This window comes from Liolophura sinensis, chromosome 10 (assembly GCF_032854445.1).
Source record: "Liolophura sinensis isolate JHLJ2023 chromosome 10, CUHK_Ljap_v2, whole genome shotgun sequence".
Taxonomy (NCBI): Eukaryota; Metazoa; Mollusca; class Polyplacophora; order Chitonida; family Chitonidae; genus Liolophura; species Liolophura sinensis.
The window spans coordinates 3043979-3066922 of NC_088304.1; the positions used below are offsets into that span (position 1 = coordinate 3043979).

Consider the following 22944-nt stretch of genomic DNA (forward strand, 5'->3'; position numbering starts at 1 on the left):
TCAGTCTGGTTGTGTCACTTGCCATTTGCTTGTCAAAACCGATAGGCCTACTATTCAGCGCTGTGCTTGGAACTTGAAGAGGAAAGTTCAAGATTTCACAATTGGAACATAAATTGGTGCTTGACCATTGACCAGACGTTCCAAGGAATGACCCTTCTGAACCCATAAGGCAACCCTGACCGTTTTCGTTCCAAAAAGTGACCCTTCTGACCCTATAAGGCAACGCTGACCGTTTACGTTTCAAAGAGTGACCCTTCTGACCCTATAAGGCAACGCTGACCGTTTACGTTTCAAAGAGTGACCCTTCTGACCCTATAAGGCAACGCTGATCGTTTCCATTCCAAAGAGTGACCCTTGTCACCCTATAAGGCAACCCTGATTGTTCATGTTCCAAGGAGTGACCCTTGTGACCCTATAAGGCAACGCTGACTGTTTACATTCCAAAGAGTGACCTTTGTGACCCTAGAAGGCAACGCTGACGGTTTACGTTCCAAAGTGACCCTTGTGGGTCTATAAGGCAATGCTGACCATATATTTTTGATTTACCTCCTTGCAATTTAATGCCTCTTCAAAATTATTTCAGTCATACACTTGATTTTCATCCATGAAACGTCTCTTCAACATTATTTTAATCATAAACTCTGTCCTTATGACAGCTTCTCCTTGCAGGAGGCCAGCCTTCCTCTCTGACTGTACTTGGAAAGATCTGCCAGCAGCTTGCAAATGGTCGTGGGTGTCTTCCGGATTCTGCCTGGTGTCCTCCCTTCATAATGCTGGCCACCGTCATATAAGTGAAATATTTTTGAGTATGGCGTAAAACACGAATCAAATAAATAAACTGTAGGAGTCGAGTCTGAATTTTACCATACTTTTAATGCTGCCCCAGTGGAATACCACGCTGAAGACACATCTGTGTAGGCTCACCTCACCTCAGTGCTTGACCTATCCCCAAATGGTGAGACCGGCCCCCATAGCACAGTTGGTAGAGCATTCGCTTAAGGAGGCGATAGATCCAGCGTCAATCCTGGGTCAGGTCACACCTAAGACCTTAAAAGAGGAAGTTCTAGCTTCCTCGCTTGGCATTCAGCATGAAGGGGATAGTGCAACAACTGGTTGACCCATATCAGTATAATGGCTCGGATGGGGCGGCTTACTTGCTTGGTAAGTCATCTCAGTGAAGCAGCAGGTCCTTGAAATCCTTGTGTAAATGTTGTTTAACAGTCAAAAAGTGGTGAAGATAACTGAAAAGGATATTCTCCTGTAGGCTATGTGATTGATCGGTGTTTAATGCCGTAGTCAAGAATGCTTAACAGCAAGTGCAGGCATTTTCAAGGGTGGAGGAAATGTGCATCGGAAGTAAACCACCAACCTTTGTAAAGTGACTGACAAACTTTCCCACACAAGGCACAAATTCTCACCTGCAGGACTTGCTCATTATCTATCAATGCCATGTTGGTGTACATACAATGCTAGTAATTTCCAACCACGAAAATACACGAGTATCAATACAATAAAACAACATACTGCACTCAACAGCTTATAAGACGTTTAATTTTACATCATGAGTAATACATTTCATCTTTTTCAGAAGTGTTTAACAGAACCTTTTCATTTCCAAAACTATCCATATTACATCTGCCAGTCATCAAGCGGAGTTTCGAGTTCTAACTCTTTCATGGCTAAACTTAAAAAACAGAACGAGTCCTGTATCATGTGACCTGTCAAGAATATTAGGCAACTGTTTTTAATTTCATGCACTATAAACATGGATGTAGGGGAAAAGTTTCACAAACAACCTACTTAGAACGTGGTAGAAAATGGGAGGTAAACATTTATGCATGTAAGACGTTCCTGATGGAAAGAGTGAGTGAGTGCTTGGTGTTTAACATCGTACTTGACAATTTCTCAGTCACATGATGATGGCTGATGGAAAGAGGAGTCATTTGTATCTCCAGACGATGGAGAGAAAGTTGCCAAACATTTTTTCACATGATATAGTGGAACATAAATCACCTTTAGAATATTCTTCAGTATTGCATAAAACTTTGACCAAATGAATAAATTTTTCATCTTTAGCAACAAATGAGTTTGAACACCAAACTCCCCTATTACTACCAATGTCCAGTACATGTAGTACTCGTGAGATACATTTCACACATAATGACTTTGTGAATAGTGAATGCTGCAGAGTACATAGCATTGGATCCACTGGTCAGTCCCCCAACAACCAGCTACAGTACGTGAACAGGTGAACAGAAGCGAAGCAGATTTTTAGCTCACCTGTGTAAAGTACAGGCATAGTTTATGTTGTACTTTGAGTGTTGGCTTCAGCATCTAATACGGACTTTAAATGTTTGAGTCACCATCTAATACATGCTTTGAGTGTCAGCGTCAGCATCTAATACATACTTTGAGCGTCAGCATCAGCATCTAATACATACTTTGAGCGTCAGCATCTAATACGTTCTTTGAGTGTTGGCATCAGTGTCAGCATCTAATACGTACTTTGAGTGTCAGCGTCAGCATCTAATACGTACTTTGAGCGTCAGCATCAGCATCTAATACGCACTTTGAGCGTCAGCATCAGCATCTAATACACACTTTGAGCATCAGCGTCAGCATCTAATACGTTCTTTGAGTGTTGGCATCAGTGTCAGCATCTAATACGTGCTTTGAGTGTCAGCGTCAGCATCTAATACATACTTTGAGTGTTGGCATCAGCGTCAGCATCTAATACATACTTTGAGTGTTGGCATCAGCGTCAGCATCTAATACGTACTTTGAGTGTCAGCGTCAGCATCTAATACGTACTTTGAGCGTCGGCATCTAATACGTACTTTGAGCGTCAGCATCAGCATCTAATACGTACTTTGAGTGTCAGCGTCAGCATCTAATACGTACTTTGAGTGTCAGCGTCAGCATCTAATACATACTTTGAGCGTCAGCATCAGCATCTAATACGTACTTTGAGCGTCAGCATCAGCATCTAATACATGCTTTGAGTGTCAGTGTCAGCATCTAATACGTACCTTGAGTGTTGGCATCAGCGTCAGCATCTAATACGTACTTTGAATGTTGGCATCAGCGTCAGCATCTAATACATACTTTGAGTGTTGGCATTAGCGTCAGCATCTAATATGTACTTTGAGTGTCAGCATCTAATACATACGTTGAGTGCCAGCATCAGCATCTAATACATTCTCTGAATGTCAGCGTCAGCATCTAATATGTACTTTGAGTATCAGCATCAGCATCTAATACATACTTAAAGTGTCAGCGTCAGCATCAGCATCTAATAATAGAGAAACAAAATATTAGGGGTGGCATCCCAAAAAGTACTGCATGCATTGAGCTCAGGGTTTGCACACATGTAAAGCACAATAACACAAGGGGGGTATTCCACCATTGATTGGATGTGTGCATATTAAATACCGTAAATTAATGAATTCCTGACTTGTGTATTTTTTGTGTATTAAAATCAAAGTTAAACAAAGTGTTCGGGGTGGTTTCTCAAAAACTATGGTATGTTTTGAGCCCACAATTTGCACACATGTAAAGCACAAGAGCATCAGGGAGATATTCCATCGTTGACGTGTGCATATTAAGTATCATAAATTACTGAATTCCTGACATAGTGTATTATGTAGTAGAAACAATAGAAAACTGTCAGACTGGTTTACTGGAAAATAGTATATTTGACACTACCGTTGCGGTGATAACTGAGAAAAGTTTAACTCAGTGCATAAAGAACAGAAATCGCAAATTTGGTTATTTAAGGTAATTAGTATGCTCACAGGGCATAAACTTTACTCAGTTGAAGGTGATATCTTACCATCACAACGTTAGTGTCAAATATACTATTTTCCAGTACACCAGTCTTACAGTTTTCTATTTTAGTTGCGAACCGGGAGGTGTAATAACCTTCAGTGTTATGTTAGAATCAAAGTTAAACAAATTGTTAGGGGTGGTGTCTCAAAAAGTACTGGGGGCCTCCGTGGCTCAGTCGGTTAAAGCGCTAGCGCAGCGTAATGACCCAGGAGCCTCTCACCAATGCGGTCGCTCTGAGTTCAAGTCCAGCCCATGCTGGCTTCCTCTCCGGCCGTACGTGGGAAGGTCTGTCAGCAACCTGCGGATGGTCGTGGGGTTCCCCTGGGCTCTGCCCGGTTTCCACCCACCATAATGCTGGCCGCCGTCGTATAAGTGAAATATTCTTGAGTACGGTGTAAAACACCAAAAAAAAAAAAAAAAAAAAAAAAATCAAAAAGTACTGCTTGTCTTCAGCTCAGGGTTCGCTCAAATGTGGAGCACAATAGCCATTGTGCGTGTATATTAAATACCATAAATCACTGAATTCCTTACTTTGTGTATTAGAATCACCGTTAAAATGTTAGGGTCGGCATCTTAAAAACTAGTGTAAGTATTGATGTGAAGTTTTACATGCATGTAGAGCACAATGGCTTAAGGGGGAGGTTCCATCCATGATGCTCTGTGAGTATACTAACTACTGTAATTACCAAATTCATGACTTCTGGTCTTTATACATTGAGCTGAAGTTTTACATGCATGTAGAGCACAATGACTTAAGGGGGAGGTTCCATCGATGGTGCTCTGTGAGTATACTAATTACTGTAATTACCATATTCATGACTTCTGGTCTTTATACATTGAGCTGAAGTTTTACATGCATGTAGAGCACAATGACTTAAGGGGGAGGTTCCATCCATGATGCTGTGAGTATACTAATTACTGTAATTACCAAATTCATGACTTCTGGTCTTTATACATGGAGCTGAAGTTTTACATGCATGTAGAGCACACTGGCTTAAGGGGGAGGTTCCATCGATGATGCTCTGTGAGTATACTAACTACTGTAATTACCAAATTCATGACTTCTGGTCTTTATACATTGAGCTGAAGTTTTACATGCATGTAGAGCACAATGACTTAAGGGGGAGGTTCCATCGATGGTGCTCTGTGAGCATACTAATTACTGTAATTACCAAATTCATGACTTCTGGTCTTTATACATTGAGCTGAAGTTTTACATGCATGTAGAGCACAATGACTTAAGGGGGAGGTTCCATCGATGGTGTTCTGTGAGCATACTAATTACTGTAATTACCAAATTCATGACTTCTGGTCTTTATACATTGAGCTGAAGTTTTACATGCATGTAGAGCACAATGGCTTAAGGGGGAGGTTCCATCGATGATGCTGTGAGTATACTGATTACTGTAATTACCAAATTCATGACTTCTGGTCTTTATACATTGAGCTGAAGTTTTACATGCATGTAGAGCACACTGGCTTAAGGGGGAGGTTCCATCGATGGTGCTCTGTGAGTATACTGATTACTGTAATTACCAAATTCATGATTTCTGGTCTTTATACATTGAGCTGAAGTTTTACATGCATGTAGAGCACAATGACTTAAGGGGGAGGTTCCATCCATGATGCTGTGAGTATACTGATTACTGTAATTACCATATTCATGATTTCTGGTCTTTATACATGGAGCTGAAGTTTTACATGCATGCAGAGCACAATGGCTTAAGGGGGAGGTTCCATCGATGGTGCTCTGTGAGTATACTAATTACTGTAATTACCAAATTCATGATTTCTGGTCTTTATACATTGAGCTGAAGTTTTACATGCATGTAGAGCACACTGGCTTAAGGGGGAGTTTCCATCGATGATGCTCTGTGAGTATACTAATTACTGTAATTACCAAATTCATGACTTCTGGTCTTTATACATTGAGCTGAAGTTTTACATGCATGCAGAACACAATGGCTTAAGGGGGAGGTTCCATCGATGATGCTCTGTGAGCATACTAATTACTGTAATTACCAAATTCATGACTTCTGGTCTTTATACATTGAGCTGAAGTTTTACATGCATGTAGAGCACAATGACTTAAGGGGGAGGTTCCATCGATGATGCTCTGTGAGCATACTAATTACTGTAATTACCAAATTCATGACTTCTGGTCTTTATACATTGAGCTGAAGTTTTACATGCATGTAGAGCACAATGGCTTAAGGGGGAGTTTCCATCGATGGTGCTCTGTGAGTATACTAATTACTGTAATTACCAAATTCATGACTTCTGGTCTTTATACATTGAGCTGAAGTTTTACATGCATGTAGAGCACACTGGCTTAAGGGGGAAGTTCCATCGATGGTGCTCTGTGAGCATACTAATTACTGTAATTACCAAATTCACGATTTCTGGTCTTTATACATTGAGCTGAAGTTTTACATGCATGTAGAGCACACTGGCTTAAGGGGGAGGTTCCATCGATGGTGCTCTGTGAGCATACTAATTACTGTAATTACCAAATTCATGACTTCTGGTCTTTATACATTGAGCTGAAGTTTTACATGCATGTAGAGCACACTGGCTTAATGGGGAGGTTCCATCGATGATGCTCTGTGAGCATACTAATTACTGTAATTACCAAATTCATGACTTCTGGTCTTTATACATTGAGCTGAAGTTTTACATGCATGTAGAGCACACTGGCTTAAGGGGGAGGTTCCATCGATGATGCTCTGTGAGTATACTAACTACTGTAATTACCAAATTCATGACTTCTGGTCTTTATACATTGAGCTGAAGTTTTACATGCATGTAGAGCACACTGGCTTAAGGGGGAGGTTCCATCGATGATGCTCTGTGAGTATACTAACTACTGTAATTACCAAATTCATGACTTCTGGTCTTTATACATTGAGCTGAAGTTTCGCATTCATGTGTCTCATACAGGTGAGCTCTTTGGTAGCCTTGCTACCAATACTAAGTTTAAAATCAAATACAGGCTCAATTCAGCTATTCAGTGCAATACATTATCAACTTGAAAAAGCTCCTTGTTCATTTGAAAAAGCTCCTAGTTTATTTTAAAAGCTCCTAGTTCATTAGAAAAAGCTCCTAGTTCATTAGAAAAAGCTCCTTGTTCATTTGAAAAAGCTCCTAGTTCATTTTAAAAGCTCCTCGTTCATTTGAAAAAACATTCTGGCTTCAGGTAGTAAACCAACCCCTGAGTAATGAAGTCGCTGGTTCAAATCCTCCTGCTGTTTTCGCAGCAGCTTGATGTCAGGAGATTCATAATAATAATAAACATTATTTATCAAGTATCTGCTGAAAGGCACTGATTTATTTATTTATTTATTTATTTATTTTTTGTACATAAGAGGCTCAAGAATTTTTCACTTTTATACCAGCGTGATCAGGTTCAAGGTTAGAGGCAACAAGCATAAACGAAGACCTTTGCTATGTACCTGATAAAGCTACTGACCTAAAGCTGCAGCCATGCTGGTCAGCCCACAAGCCCCCAGTTTCATGAACCGTACTGAAGTGTTAAGCAGGCCTTAGTTATTGAAGTCCACTTCATATCTCTACAACATGGCAGATAAGGGCTTACTTTAGGTGCTTCATGAAATCGGTGCCTGGATTTTAACCCCTGACCTTATTTGTCAGGAGCCAATCATGTACAGCGAAAACAACGCTTTATCTGACAGAGACAGACAGTGTCTAATATGCAAGTGAGCTTGATTTGAATTTCAGAGAACCAATACCAAATTGAATTTACCGTATCTTCTGCAAGCACAACAAATTTCTATTTGAAGCGGGTCTAATAAATAATTATGCACCAATATACAATGTTGCGCAAAACTTTCTTAAAACATACATAATAGAGCACATCTCTTAATACACAGTTTTTTTCAGCTAGTAATTTCCAGGCTAATTCAGATGACGCAGGACTATGTATGTCTAGATGCAGTGTTTTTTTTTTAAAGCCATCACTTCACCTACATGTACATGTAGTCCTTATGTACCTCCAACAATCAACAGTTACTTCTTCCCACATGAGTACATGCAGATCTGATTGTCTACACTGTTAAATTGAGACCAGCAAAAATAATGGCTTGAGTGAGACTTGAACTCATGACCGCTCTGCACACTCAGCTATTCAGCTGGATGGGAACGGCTCACTTTTTACAGTCTAGTTTAATACACAGTCAATGATTTTTCACAATGACAGACAACACGAATCATAGAACGTACAAAGAGACAACACAGTGATTCAAAAGTAAATTGAAAACCATACATGTTGGTGAGCTATATGTAGCTACAACAGTGAAAGTGAGTCTACCAGTGCCATCACAGTGAAGTTCAGTTCATCGGGATCTCTTTCCATGAACTTTTTCACAACGCCAGCCGCATCAACAAGGAAACTGTCCTCACACGTAACACTGTGGTACACAGGCCCTCCTTTCATGCCGTCCATTTCAAACAGGCAGCCATCTTTATGAATGAAAGCCACAAAATGATAATCAACACTTTCATCTCGTGCAGGAGTGTCTGTCTGTCCCTCCTGGGCACTTTCTTCGTGAGCAGAACCCATATCATGACAATTCTCCAATATGCTAGCCCTTTCTTCTGGAGATGCTTCCTTTGTCCTAGACAGGAAGTCCTTTAGAGTTGACGCTGGTTTTAAGTCAATCGTGTCTGTGTTATTGGCTAGTGCATGTATAAGAGCCACTGTCCCGCATGCATTTCCGATCGTATCACTCTGTTTCATGAAATATAATTCCTTTATGGCACTTTCACTCACTGTTCCCAGTAAAATCTCTTCAGAATTTTTTGTTGATGGGTACAACAAGACAACTGCTAACACTGGTTGTGGCACAATTGCCAATAAATCAGCATCTAATCCATACACATCAACAAATTTCCATGCCTCCGGCATCCCAATGCCATACGCATATTTATTAAGAACATCAGGGTTAGATTCTAGGGGTAACCATCTTTCAAGAGCCATGTTTGCCTTCAACACCTGGACCTACAACAGAAAAAAAGGCAAAATAATTTTTTAAGTTTTTTTTCTTACTGCCATTACATTTATATTGAGTCCATAACTGAAACTTTTCTTTTTAGTTAAAGGGTTCATGAAACATAACTTACATGGTAGTTGTAAATATTCAGTGTCAAAGCTTATAATACAGGAATGAGGGCATATTTGGTATCTAGTTTTTACAGTACCTAGCTGTTTATGCATCTAGCATAGATTTAGTGATACTGTAACATGATCCAATGCTGCAACTTTTCCACTTTTCCAACTACACGTGTTACATTACTCGCTCTGTCAGTGCTCACTGTCCACATCACTGGACTAGCTAATGCACCTCCAGACTGACAGCAGAGAGCTGATGCTAAATGAATACATAGTAGTTGTTGATTTGCGTGAGAGATAAGCTATACCTAGCCGGAGCTGAATTTTAGGTATGACTGATTATTTAGGCACAGCCAAGACTTTGGGGTTTAACATCAGAAATCCTTCAATCACCTTTAACCATTGCACATCGATTCTCATGACTTTAATTATACGCTTTGTCTTCAATTCAATTTATGGCCGCTGATATGAACGATGGGAAACTTAACCTACTTTAACTCTTAAATGTTAGAACACGTAATAAAATATAAATTTTAAATAAATTCATGAATCCTTCATTAAGACGACTACTATACTGCCTTTGTTACAAATGTACCTTGTTTTTATCCTATGCCACATTTGTTGATATTCAGTGCAAACGATATTCAAACCGAGTTCCTCTACAAGTGCAATTTCCAAACACGGCAAATCCAATCCACAAAAGTTCACAACACTAAAGTGTTCGACACCAAACCAGTCATCACGTTAGCAGTGTTCATATCTTGTTAAATTAACAGCATTCGTGACAACCTTAATTTATTAACTGCAGTGTTTCACAAAAAGCGAAATACTCGTGATCATTCCTAGATCTGTTCCTTCTCCAGCGCCTTACCCTCCTCTTCGCCAGACCAGGCCACTCTTTTGACAGCGGAAGGAGAAAGTGAAAGCGGTATGACGATCAATTATACAGAACTGTCAAGTTTCTTTCCCTGAAATAAATACATACAGGTTTGTGATATTTTAGAAACCAAAATGCATATATTTTAAGTTTTCACAATGGATCTTTAAAACCAATTCTTTGAATAACCTATGCAGAAAAAATTTATCGATTATATTAGTCTTGATTGGGAAATGACCTGCGTGCTACACGTGTCTTCAAGCAAAATGTCAACATGGCGGCACAGACGGTTCAACAAGAATACATGCAGATGCCCCCTGTCACACGGGCTTATACCACAGCCTGTGTTCTGACAACTCTATCAGTCGTAAGTATTGAAAAATCAGAGAATCTTTTCCACAAGCGTGTAGTACCTTCTGATGCTGTTGGCGTAGTGCTCAGCTGATTTGGTGGGACTGTGTTTTTGACAACAACAACAACACATGTTATGGGAACGTCACGTCAAAGTGTGTGATGACGTTTCATTTTACTGAAACACACAGATTTAATGGATTTATTAAATATAACTGTGAAATGATAATCGTAAAGGCTCAATATTCAACCTAATAATAGAAAATGATTCAATTGAATGAACAGTTATTTTACATTTTTGCTGAAAGTAATGTGTGCGGTACCTCGAGACATTGGTCTAAGGGTTGCTATTTGCCATTACATCACCATTTTCCAGTAGAAGTCGAAAATAGGCTCATATTGAGAAAATCTGAGTAAGCGACACATGCTCAGCAGCGGTTGACCTCTCTGTGAAATTGAATGGAAGGGATGCCGAAGATAGGCCCACTTTTTCGCTGCCAACTTAATTTGACAGTTTGCACAAACTGTTGGGTCTGTCATTCTGCGTCATAGTCTTCAGTGAATTGCAAATTCGTGTCTCTGCAGTCACATGACTTTCTGTCTGTCAAAACTGACAACCAACTGAGTTAATCAAAACTTAGTAACATTGTGAAAGATCAACCACGCATGCGCGGGGAGAAATAACCTGATTTATTAGGTCACAATGTTGACACAGCATATGAGCATAAGTCACAGCTTGACTAACTTGGATTTTCTGGTTGTAAAAGGCTACAGAATATGGAAAGAATTGGGAGAGGAACAGAGAATGTCTTGGTGAACATACTTTATTGGAGTTTTGTGTGGTTAATGCATGTATTAGTTCATTTTGTGCTGATTTTTGTTGTGCTGAATTTCTCTCTGCTAAGACATTCTTAAATACCAATATTTTAATCAGAAAAGCACCTCGGCTTTTCCTTGGCTACGTATGCAGTAGTCACTTGCATGCACGAAAACACAGATTTTACTTGGTCTGGTACTATGACTGTGGCACCTGTACTGCTCTGCTTGAGGGTGGGTGGAGGTATGGGGAAGGGGGTCAGGGTACCAGACTAAAGAAAACTCTTCATCATTGGTGCTGCATCTCCTGAGAATAAAAAATAGTATGTAAACAGCAGAGAAAGGAAATAGCAAAGTATGTTACTTGGGATAGATTTAATCTTGAAATGTCATTTTGTTTTGCAGCAACTTGATATCATCACACCTTTCCAGCTGTATTTTAACCCACATCTTATATTCAGACAGTATGAGGTGAGTCAGATGACTTGTGTGTATATTAATTTTGTCATCATTGAGAAAAATGATTGAATTTAATAAGATGCTAATTTGTAAATCAGAGTTTTCAAAATGGGCAATTAGAAGGATGAAGAAAATTGTGGCTGTCAACTTTGAATTATACATTTTTGCGATGCAATTTAAACCATAATCCAAAAAATATAATTGCCTTCAATTCAGCTGCTTTAATAGTTTCTTCTGGTTGAACTGAATATGTTTTCATCTACATGTTTGAAAAAGCTGTAGTTTTTGTGCGTGAAAACACCATTTTGTCTAATGTGTATAAAAGTGGTTCCTTTGCATAGGAAAAAAATTATTCACATAGCCTCAATATATTTTCTGGGAAATTTTTATCACTGGCATATTGCAATGTGCCCAATGTTTTAATAATGAGTACATGGTAAGTTGTATGTACCATGTTGAAGTACACTGTCTTATTCACTGCAACTGTTATAATTTACCTTTTTGTCAGGTTTGGAGGCTTCTCACCACATTTATGTATTTTGGGCCAATTGGCTTTAACTTCCTGTTTAACATCATCTTCACATATCGCTACTGCCGGATGTTGGAAGAAGGCTCCTTCAGGGGAAGGACGGCCGATTTTGTCTTCATGTTCCTCTTTGGGGGACTCCTGATGACTGTATCCTTGACATGTTTAGACAAAGCCACAGGACCTTAAATACATCTTACAGGCCCTGTAAAACTACTGTATGTGAACTTTATTTTAAAATAGAGCATTTCTCTGTTTATTTATATTTTAGAAAAAAGCATTTCTCAGTTGGTTTTGCACTATGTGTGAGTGTACATCATGGTGTTCTGCGAATCCTTTGTCGCAGACTGTCTGTTGGAGTCATCTACAGTCTGGATTAAAATCCATCAAAAGGTCAACACATAGATTAGTGATTTATCTAGACACAGCATCATTGTCTTGTATATTGTATCCTGTAACGTGACCTACGTGTAGTTGATATCCTTCTTTTCAATTCACCTCCAATCAAAAAAATAAAACTACAATTGAGATAAATAGCTCCTTCACAGCTCCTCAGCTACTGGCCCTGTTTGTGAACCTGGTTTTCCTGGGCAGTGCCTTCACTATCATGCTAGTCTACGTCTGGAGCAGACGTAATCCCTATGTCCGCATGAATTTCTTCGGCCTCATGAACTTCCAGGCGCCGTATCTTCCGTGGGTTTTACTGGGATTTTCCTTGTTGCTGGGCAACTCTATAATTATAGATTTGATGGGTAAGTAAGCATCTATCTGGTATTTTGAGGACACCCTATCCACTCTATTTTTTAAGATATCCATTCCACTGGAAACTGTGAGATGACAAATGTGTTTAAACTTAAGATCATACCATTGGTGACAAATGTGTGAGGTAATAAAAAGCTACCTCTCCGGCCATACATGGGAAGGTCTGTCAGCAATCTGCGGATGGTCGTGGGTTTCCACTGGTCTCTGCCCAGTTTCCTCCTACCATAATGCTGGCCGCCGTTACATAAATGAAATATTCTTGAGTACAGAGTAAAACACCAATCAAATGAATAAATAAATAATAAAATGCTCTAAAATTTAATCGTAATGTGTTTTTCAAAGAAGTGTATCAAATATAGAATACAGTTTTATCCACCCTTTTTTTAGTAGTACGGTACAATACAATGAAAATGTTGTGAGGTGGTCAGAGTTTAAATCTTTCTCGGATGAAAGATAACTGAAACATTTAGTATATGAAAATATACTATAGATATAAAAAAGATCACTGAAAAATTTGCTCTTAAAACTAATGCCGAATAAGTGAACTTCTGTTTTATGAATTTTTTTTTTTAATTTAAATATTGATTTCTGTACAGGTATTGCTATTGGCCATATCTATTTCTACCTGGAGGATGTTTTTCCTCAACAACCAGGAGGATTCAAAATTTTGAAAACACCTGCATTTTTGTAAGTATATTTTCTCTAGGTAAGCAGCAACTGTTCATCCTAATTCTTAGCAAATTTCAACCAATCAGATTCAAAATGTGTGAGGTCTCTTTTTTTTTTTTTTAAATCTGTTTTTGTACTTCTGTTTCACATCCGATCTGAACAGTTTGCATTTTCGCTTTATTATCATACCGAAGCATCAAATGAGAGTCTGCCAGATTGACAAACTTGTGACGTATTAAAAGTGACCAATATCTGGATATCCCAAGACCTTTCATCCATCAGAATCTCTGATCACACGATTTTCATGTCAGATTGGTCTAACAAGCACTGACCACCACATCTGTAGGGAGTAAATTTGCAAGAAGCTTTTCCTCATCTAATGTCACCAAGTCATTACATTGTGTGTCTAGAGAATGGCATTCCAGTGAGGCAGCACTATAAATACGACAGCAATGAGATCAGCAAGCTACAAAGAGCATTGCTGAATTCAGCTAAACTTCTTGAAGAAGTGATATTTTTTTGGATAATAGGCTTAAAATTACTGATAACCGTCTTTTTATGATTTACAGGACATCAATATTTGATGCTCCAGTGGAGGACCCGAATTACAACCCCCCTGCAGAAGATGATCGCCCAGGGGGCTTCAACTGGGGGAATCAGGGCGATCAGCAAGAGCGGTGAAGTCCTGAAACAGAAACATTGGTTTTCATCAAAGCTGTAGAGAGTTATGTCCCTTGATCCACTTGTATGGGACTTACTTCCCCTGTAAGCCTCACCTGATAAACCAAAGCGTTCCCCAGCAATGGAGAATGTGTGGGCTTCATTCTGAATATGCTCAAGAACTTTAGAGCTCTTTGCAAACGCAAACTAGGTTTCTGAATTTCAGGATTGTGACAAGTTCCAATATTTTCAATATTGCTCCAGTGAACATTTCAGATGTTTGTTAGGTTTGGACTTGTACAGAGCTTTTGGACTGAAAAACTTCTTGTACTCATCAATGGCTAATTTAATTGTGGTCTTTTATTGTATATAGGATAAGCATAAAAACAGTGAAGAAAAATTTAACTGTTTCATTTTGGTTCACTGGCTCACTTTTCTAATTTTTGAAAGGACATTTCTTCATCATGATATTCTGTGTTTCCCATAAGTATGTCTTTAATAGGTGTACCAGTGTGTTAGTTGCATGCAAATACTGGTATTTATAATTTTGTCTATATAAGGTTCATGCCATGTCCTGAAGTATCTAATATATCTGAAGTAAGCTAATTTACAAAATGTGATTTTCAACTTCTGGCTTCCAATTATCGACATTATGCAGAGAGAGTAAATGATTTAAAATTAAATCCCTTCAGCAAATAAAGCAAGATCTTATTTTTTTTTTAAGTTTTTTTTTAAAGAACTTTTTCATAGGTTTAAACCAATAGAAAAAATCCATTGTAATTGGGCTTATTTGCAGTGATGGTACTAAGAAGATGTGAAATTTCGTTGACAGTAGTGTTCATGACTGTGTTGTTTTTTCGAGCATTATGTAATTTTATTCCTCTGATCATGTAGTGAGCAGTTGAATGTTATCATCCAGGAAAATACATTAGTTTTGATTTAATTTCTGGATTTGAAACATCTTAAATCAAAAGTAATAAAAACTGTTAGCCTAATTTAGAAATGACTTCAGCTACACTTCAGGTGTCTGAACTACCCAACTCTTGCAACATATAAGTGTACATTTATATGTGGACATTTCAGTGAAACAAATTTTGCCAGATCATTTTTTCTGGAGCATCCTGTACAGTAGTCTTTAAGAAATATTTATTTATTTGATTGGAGTTTTACGCCATATTTCGCTCATACTGCGGTGGCCAACATTATGTTTGGAGGAAACCAGACGGAGTAGTCTTTTAGATATGAGATTCCTATACTCCTTAGTTCAAATTTCAGTGAAATCATTTCTACTGGTTTTAGTTTCAGGTTCACTATGAAAAATGACGTGGTATAATTGTGCCCGGCTGAATCTCTGTGTGTTTGAGTTTAGTCCCATTTATGTTTCACACAAAAGGATATTTTGTTTATCAGAAAAAGTCACCTCTATGGCATCTTGTTTTAGACTTGTCTGTCTGTGTTTGTCTGTGATTCCGGAAGTGATTTCTCCGTAACTGTTTAAGGTGGGGCTTCCAAAATTTTATATACACATTTTCCTCATTGTGGACGTGACCTGGTTAAAAATCCAATTTTGAACTTGCCAATTTTGGATTCAAGGAACATGCTTTTTCACATCTATATCGCACACAAAAAAATGGGGAGGGAGGAATTAAAAACACAACAGAGCTTGTAGTTCCTGTAGATAAAGTCAAGAAATCATCAGCACATCTGCCTTTCTCTCTCTCTCTCTCTATCTCTGTACTTGAGGGATGGCTTTTCACCATTATTGTATAAAATGACAAATGCATATATATTCATTGCTGATGTATGTAAAGTATGTCAAATCTATGGTCATCAGTACAATAAATTTATTGTCTTGAAGTATGAAATAGTATTTTTGTTGGGTTTCTTCAATGTCTGAGGGGAACATCCATGGCCGAGCTGGATATCACACCAGCACGGTGCAGTGAACCGGGAGCCTCCCACCAATGCAGTCGCCCTGAGTTCAAGTCCAGCCCATGCTGGCTTCCTTTCCGACCATACGTAGGAAGGTCTTCCAGCAACCTGCAGATGGTCATAGATTTTTCCCGTCATCTGGGTTTCTTCCCACAAAAATGCTGATCGTTGTCATATATGTGAAATATTCTTGAGCACAGCGTAAAGCACCTAGATATCAAATCAGTGTCTGAGGTTAAATATGAAAGCCCCTAGTAAAAGACCTTTAAGGCTTGATGACTGGTGTTACAAGTGTGAAGCCAGGTTAACCCAACAGCTCTTACTGGTTTCTTCAATTCTGCTGGTTTCCTCTCCAATGCTGATGGCTTCCTTTCCAACTCATAATGGGTTTCCTTCCAACTCCTGGTTTTTCTACCAACCATTCCTCGTTACCCAACTCCTGGGTTCCTCTCAATCAACCGTCGGTTTTTCTCCAACCCCTGGTTGTTTTCATTCCAACTTCTAGTTTCCCTTGCCACTTATCATTGCCTTCATTCTTACACTTGTTGGGTTCCTTTCCCACTCCTGTTCATTTCTATTCCCATTCTTGTTGGTTTCCATTTCCATTCCTCTTGGTTTCCCTTCCCACCCCTGCTGGTTTTCTGTCTCACTCTTGCTGGTTTGCATTCCCACTCCTGCTGGTCTCCTTTCTCACTCCTGCTGGTTTCCCTTGGCACTCACCACTGTCACTCTCTCCATTCCTTCTGGTTCCCCTTCCGACTCCTGCTGGTTCCCCTTTCCACACCCAATGGTTTCCCTCCCACTCTTGTCGGTTTCCTTTTCCGATCCTGCTAGTTCCTCTTCCCACTCCTGCTGATTTCCTGTCCCATTCCTGCTTATTTCCTTTCCCGCCCTTGTTTGTTTTCCAACCCACCCATACTGGTTTCCTTCATCACTCTCTGTAGTTTCCCTTTTTACTCCTTGGCTCTGCGCAGCCCAGTTTCCACCAGCCGAAAGCCTAACAGCTATCTGATATGTGAAATATTCTTGAGGATGTATTAAATACATATATTAAATAAAAGGGGTGTTCGCGCTGTCCACTCAAGAGAGCTGTCGGCTTGGTGGACATGCCTGCAGTAAATGAACTTTGAATGAATTGAATAACAGCTTATTAAGCTGGTTATTTTGGTTAAGGGGAAACATTAGACAGTTAAGGTAGAATGGGATTATTAGTATAAATCTGATTTATTCCACATTGTCTGAAATCGTCATCGGTGGATATGTATTTCTGTTGAACGTTCCAACTTATTGGTAAAATTGTTTACATCTTTAGTTATGGAGCGGTGCAGCGCGTATGATTGACATTCACTCCGCCAATGATGCCTGACTCCTCCTCAATCCGTTTACATTCCAGGTTTCCTTGGCACGGGCAGTAACCGTGGTGAAGATTTCCCCCATGGGTCTGAATTGAGCAACGATCGTGAACGGGTTCTAGTTTTCGGCACTCGCCGAAGAAAAGAAGACCAATGCAGCATTCTGTAGACTGGCAGTCATCGTCATTATGACAAGTTTTGGCCTCCACACCCTGGTAAAGCGAAAGTAAAACATTCGTTACCACGATGTTCAGAGAAACCGAAAGTGAAAGTTATTGATCATAGATGGAAACACGAGTTTACATTAGAACAGAGGAAGAAGATATTTGTTAAAAAGAAAAGAAATAAATTTGCCATATGAACTTGATCCTGTACTTAACAAAGAAAAAAAATTACTCAAGTAGTCTTAAATCTCTCTTTGGGTTCGAAAAACTGGTTTCATACTCTTCACTATTTATTTATTTATTTATTTGATTGGTGTTTACAGCGTACTCAAGAATATTTCACTTATACGACGGCGGCCAGCATTATGGTGGGTGGAAACCGGGCAGAGCCCGGGGGAAACCCACGACCATCCGCAGGTTGCCGGCAGACCTTCCCACGCCCGCTTCACTTATGTATGTATGCCTACATGTACAGGTCCAACTGATAGGCTTCAGAACTTACAAAATATATAGAAATAATTGTTACTGTCTTAGAAATTCCGAAAGTATGCTGTCATTAACGAAAAGCTGGGTGCAGTTAAAGGAGTACACAATGGGCTCTCATGGATTGTCATTTAAATAGGGGCCTACGCGATCTGAAGCCAGGCTTTGTCTCCGTAAAATAGATTCAGTAAACCGTCGGGTTGCCCAATGACCAATGAAAACAGTTTAAATAATAAATATTTAAATACGTATAGAGTAGTAGTTTTTTTTATCATGATTGTTTTTTCGTCGCTATAGGACACAAAGGTGCGGGATCAAACCCGCCCTTGGTCACAGGATTTGTAAAATTCCCGACTCTCGTTGTTCGTGTGGCCTTGGCGACAACAACGTTCGTTGAAGACCACGTGACTTCCATAAGTATGGTGTACGATTCTGCATGTACGTCTCATAAGCTGAACTTTCCTCGTCACTAACTCGCAAAAGCTGGTTGATTAACTAGATTATTCCGATTTTCTCCACCCATGAAACCTGTCACTATGCTACAAGTGAAATTTTCTTCAATATTGCCTTAAAGAGCAGTCATAAAATAAAGAAATCCTAAAGAGATCCTAACATTTCACATTATATAACATGCCGTTAATAAAAGTTCTTCTTCGTAATGTGACACCATTCCGTCAGACATATGCCCATTCCCTTCGATTATAACGGTATATATACATGCGTTTACGTAAATGGCACAAACAGTTGTATACATACGTGCGACGTATAGACATTTCAATAAATTTACTTACTCCGGACAAGATCGTCAGTACAATTGTACAGCAAAGACCCCACACGAACTTCATGATTGTTACAGAGGATGTGACGGCTGCTGTGGAAATTGTCAGAAGTGAGGAATGTTCTTCGTTAGCGGATTTTTTTTAGCTATCTTTGACACGCACCTGTCGTGGGTAGATAACCAGCTGTTTACCCTATCAGGTGTTGGGAGACGTAAAACCAGGGTTTAACAAGTATAATTTGTTAAAATCGTGCGATTCAAATGGACCAATGTGTTCGTTCCAAACAGAATGTCTTTGACTGCTAAATGCCATATCGTGCTTTGACTGCGTTTTTTTTTATCTTTGATAGAAATTTAGCTAGATAAGATATCTACACTATAGTCGCAAAAATGACCTAAGAGCCTCTCACCAATGCTGTGAGTTTAAGTCCAGCTCATGCTAACTTCCTCTCCGGCAGTACATGGGAAGGCCCTCTAGTAACCTGCGGATAGTCGTGGTTTTGCGAGCACGGTTTCCCCCTACCATAATGCTGGTTATCGTTGTATGAGCGAAATATTCTTGAATACGGCGTGAAAAGCAATTCAAATGAATAAATAAATATAACAGTACAAACCACAAAACGATACAGCTGCATGCAAAGTCACAGATACATGTAAATATACACTTACGTCGCACAAGTTTATGGTGGAAGACGCCCAAAAACGACTTCCTTTTAATTTACCACGTACGAGATAAATTCACTGTCGCAATTTCGCAGCCGAATCAACAAGACTTGGATTCGAATCTGCGACCTCCTTGGTTCAAAGTCAAGGAACATTCGATGAAAGTCATTAACCCCTCGGCGAAGGCAAAGGGTGTTCAAAATATGTGTATCACTGTCAGATTATTCTGTGTTTGCTTATTTTCCATTTCTGAGTGCTTATTTTCCATTTCTGCTAAGGTGTTGCTATAGACGTCTGCATAACCGACCGTCACGTACGTATAAATCGTATATTTCATATTTGTGTGTGTTTAGTAAACTACATGGATCTAGGTCAAAAGGTCCCAAATCCCGTCGTCTCTTTGATCCAGAAGTGGATCACTAACCTGTTTCGGAAGTTTTTCTGTAAAATGTGTTCTTTTTGTTAAAGGTGTTGGACGTGAAGGCATTTGATGTGAAGGTATTGGGTGCTTGATGTGAAAGTGTTCGGTGTAAATGTATTTGATGTGACGATGTTTGGTGTGAATGTTTTTGGTGTAAAGAATATGGTATGAATGTGTTTGGTGTGGAGATGTATGGTGTTTGGTGTGACGATGTGATGTTTGGTGTGAATGGGTTTGATACGACAATGTTTGGGGTGAGTGTGTTTGATGTGAGTATGTTTGGTGTAAAGAGTTTGATTTGAATGTGTTTGATGTGAAAGTGTTTCATGTAATGTGTTTGATGTAAATGTGTGGTGTAAATGTGTTGAATGTGATGATGTTTGGTGTCGTAAGCTTGTAGAAAGATGGTTAATGTGAATATGTTTGACATGAACGGGTTTGATGGGAAGGTGTTTCATGCAAATTGCGTGTTTGGTGTGAATTACTATTTTTTGCGTATATGTTTGATGTGAAGGTGTTTTGTTTTAATATGTTTGATGTGAATCTGCTTTGTGTGGAGTTTAATGTGGACGTGCTTTGTCTGAGAATATTTGATACGAACGTGCTTTTTGGGAAGCAGTTTGGTGTGAATGTGATTTGTGTGAATATGTTTGATATGAACGTGCTTTGTGTGAATATGTTTGATATGAACGTGCTTTGTGTGAATATGTTTGATATGAACGTGCTTTGTGTGAAGGAGTTTGATATAAAAGTGCTTTGTGTGAAGGAGTTTGATGTGAACATGCTTTGTGTGAAGGAGTTTGATGTGAACGTGCTTTGTGTGAATATGTTTGATATAAAAGTGCTTTGTGTGAAGGAGTTTGATGTGAACATGCTTTGTGTGAAGGAGTTTGATGTGAACGTGCTTTGTGTGAATATGTTTGATATGAACGTGCTTTGTGTGAATATGTTTGATGTGAACATGCTTTGTGTGAATATGTTTGATATGAACGTGCTTTGTGTGAATATGTTTGATGTGAACGTGCTTTGTGTGAAGGAGTTTGATGTGAACGTGCTTTGTGTGAATATGTTTGATATGAACGTGCTTTGTGTGAATATGTTTGATGTGAACATGCTTTGTGTGAAGGAGTTTGATGTGAACGTGCTTTGTGTGAATATGTTTGATATGAACGTGCTTTGTGTGAATATGTTTGATGTGAACGTGCTTTGTGTGAAGGAGTTTGATGTGAATGTGCTTTGTGTGAAGGAGTTTGATGTGAACGTGCTTTGTGTGAATATGTTTGATATAAAAGTGCTTTGTGTGAAGGAGTTTGATGTGAACATGCTTTGTGTGAAGGAGTTTGATGTGAACGTGCTTTGTGTGAAGGAGTTTGATGTGAACGTGCTTTGTGTGAATATGTTTGATATAAAAGTGCTTTGTGTGAAGGAGTTTGATGTGAACGTGCTTTGTGTGAAGGAGTTTGATGTGAATGTGCTTTGTGTGAAGGAGTTTGATGTGAACGTGCTTTGTGTGAATATGTTTGATATAAAAGTGCTTTGTGTGAAGGAGTTTGATGTGAACGTGCTTTATGTGAGGGAGTTTAATGTGAACGTGCTTTGTGTGAATATGTTTGATATAAAAGTGCTTTGTGTGAAGGAGTTTGATGTGAACGTGCTTTATGTGAGGGAGTTTAATGTGAACGTGCTTTATGTGAGGGAGTTTAATGTGAACGTGCTTTGTGTGAAGGAGTTTGATGTGAACGTGCTTTATGTGAATATGTTTGATGTGAACGTGCTTTATGTGAATATGTTTGATGTGAACGTGCTTTGTGTGAATATGTTTGATATGAACGTGCTTTGTGTGAATATGTTTGATGTGAACATGCTTTGTGTGAAGGAGTTTGATGTGAACGTGCTTTGTGTGAATATGTTTGATATGAACGTGCTTTGTGTGAATATGTTTGATGTGAACGTGCTTTGTGTGAAGGAGTTTGATGTGAACGTGCTTTGTGTGAAGGAGTTTGATGTGAACGTGCTTTGTGTGAATATGTTTGATATAAAAGTGCTTTGTGTGAAGGAGTTTGATGTGAACATGCTTTGTGTGAATATGTTTGATGTGAACATGCTTTGTGTGAAGGAGTTTGATGTGAACGTGCTTTGTGTGAATATGTTTGATATGAACGTGCTTTGTGTGAATATGTTTGATGTGAACGTTCTTTGTGTGAATATGTTTGATGTGAACATGCTTTGTGTGAAGGAGTTTGATGTGAATGTGCTTTGTGTGAATATGTTTGATGTGAACGTGCTTTGTGTGAAGGAGTTTGATGTGAACGTGCTTTGTGTGAAGGAGTTTGATGTGAACATGCTTTGTGTGAATATGTTTGATATAAAAGTGCTTTGTGTGAAGGAGTTTGATGTGAACATGCTTTGTGTGAAGGAGTTTGATGTGAATGTGCTTTGTGTGAATATGTTTGATATAAAAGTGCTTTGTGTGAAGGAGTTTGATGTGAACGTGCTTTGTGTGAAGGAGTTTGATGTGAATGTGCTTTGTGTGAAGGTGTTTTATGTGAACGTGCTTTGTGTGAATATGTTTGATGTGAACGTGCTTTGTGTGAATATGTTTGATATGAACGTGCTTTGCGTGAGTATGTTTGATGTGAAAGTGCTTTGTGTGAAGGGGTTTGATGTGAACGTGCTTTGCGTGAAGGGGTTTGATGTGAACGTGCTTTGTGAGTAGGAGTTTGCTGTAAGCAGTTTTGGTGCCAACATACTTGAAGTGAAAGACTGGTTTATTTATTTTATGGCAACCAGTTTATGAGTGGGAGGAAAACGGAGTGCCATACACTTAGACAACTTTATGACCCACCTGTAACGTACAGACTTGTACGACATTTGGTTGAAGACAAATAGTCTTCGATGAACATAACCGGCGTGTTTGGTGTGAAGATGTTATTGTAAACTTGTATATAAACGCCCAAAATAGGTTGAAAAATATTTGCATCTGTTGATAATTGTGGATCTGTAGCAGATTTTGTTAGATAGTCCAGATTCAAAAATTCACAAAAGGTAAACTTAAGTTTGTGAGTGAAGACATTA

At 39.0% G+C, this 22944-nt stretch overlaps 2 protein-coding genes and 1 long non-coding RNA gene across 4 annotated transcripts; 1 reads left to right on the top strand and 2 right to left on the bottom strand.

Annotated features, from left to right (window-relative positions):
* Nucleotides 1-7199: 7199 nt before the first annotated feature.
* On the bottom strand, nt 7200-9808 carry LOC135476761 (ubiquitin carboxyl-terminal hydrolase-like). Of its 2 annotated transcripts, none has more exons than XM_064756889.1 (2): nt 9552-9808; nt 7200-8845 (listed from the first exon to the last, which is right to left on the bottom strand). In XM_064756889.1, the coding sequence occupies exon 2, from the start codon at nt 8822-8824 to the stop codon at nt 8132-8134; it is 693 nt and encodes a 230-aa protein (XP_064612959.1). In that variant the 5' UTR covers nt 8825-8845; nt 9552-9808; the 3' UTR covers nt 7200-8131. The 2 variants fall into 2 exon arrangements, with proteins under 2 accessions (XP_064612959.1, XP_064612958.1); XM_064756888.1 differs by lacking the exon at nt 9552-9808 and adding an exon at nt 9350-9420.
* Nucleotides 9809-10106: 298 nt separating this feature from the next.
* LOC135476328 (derlin-2-like) lies at nt 10107-15932 on the top strand. The gene is made up of 6 exons (XM_064756323.1): nt 10107-10200; nt 11406-11471; nt 11968-12135; nt 12542-12737; nt 13344-13434; nt 13986-15932. The coding sequence occupies exons 1-6, from the start codon at nt 10108-10110 to the stop codon at nt 14095-14097; spliced, it is 726 nt and encodes a 241-aa protein (XP_064612393.1). The 5' UTR covers nt 10107; the 3' UTR covers nt 14098-15932.
* A 1281-nt stretch (nt 15933-17213) lies between these two features.
* On the bottom strand, nt 17214-18932 carry LOC135476076 (uncharacterized). Its single transcript, XR_010445088.1, has 2 exons — nt 18799-18932; nt 17214-17572 (listed from the first exon to the last, which is right to left on the bottom strand). It is a non-coding gene; the product is annotated as an uncharacterized LOC135476076 (long non-coding RNA).
* Between the last annotated feature and the right edge of the window lie 4012 nt (nt 18933-22944).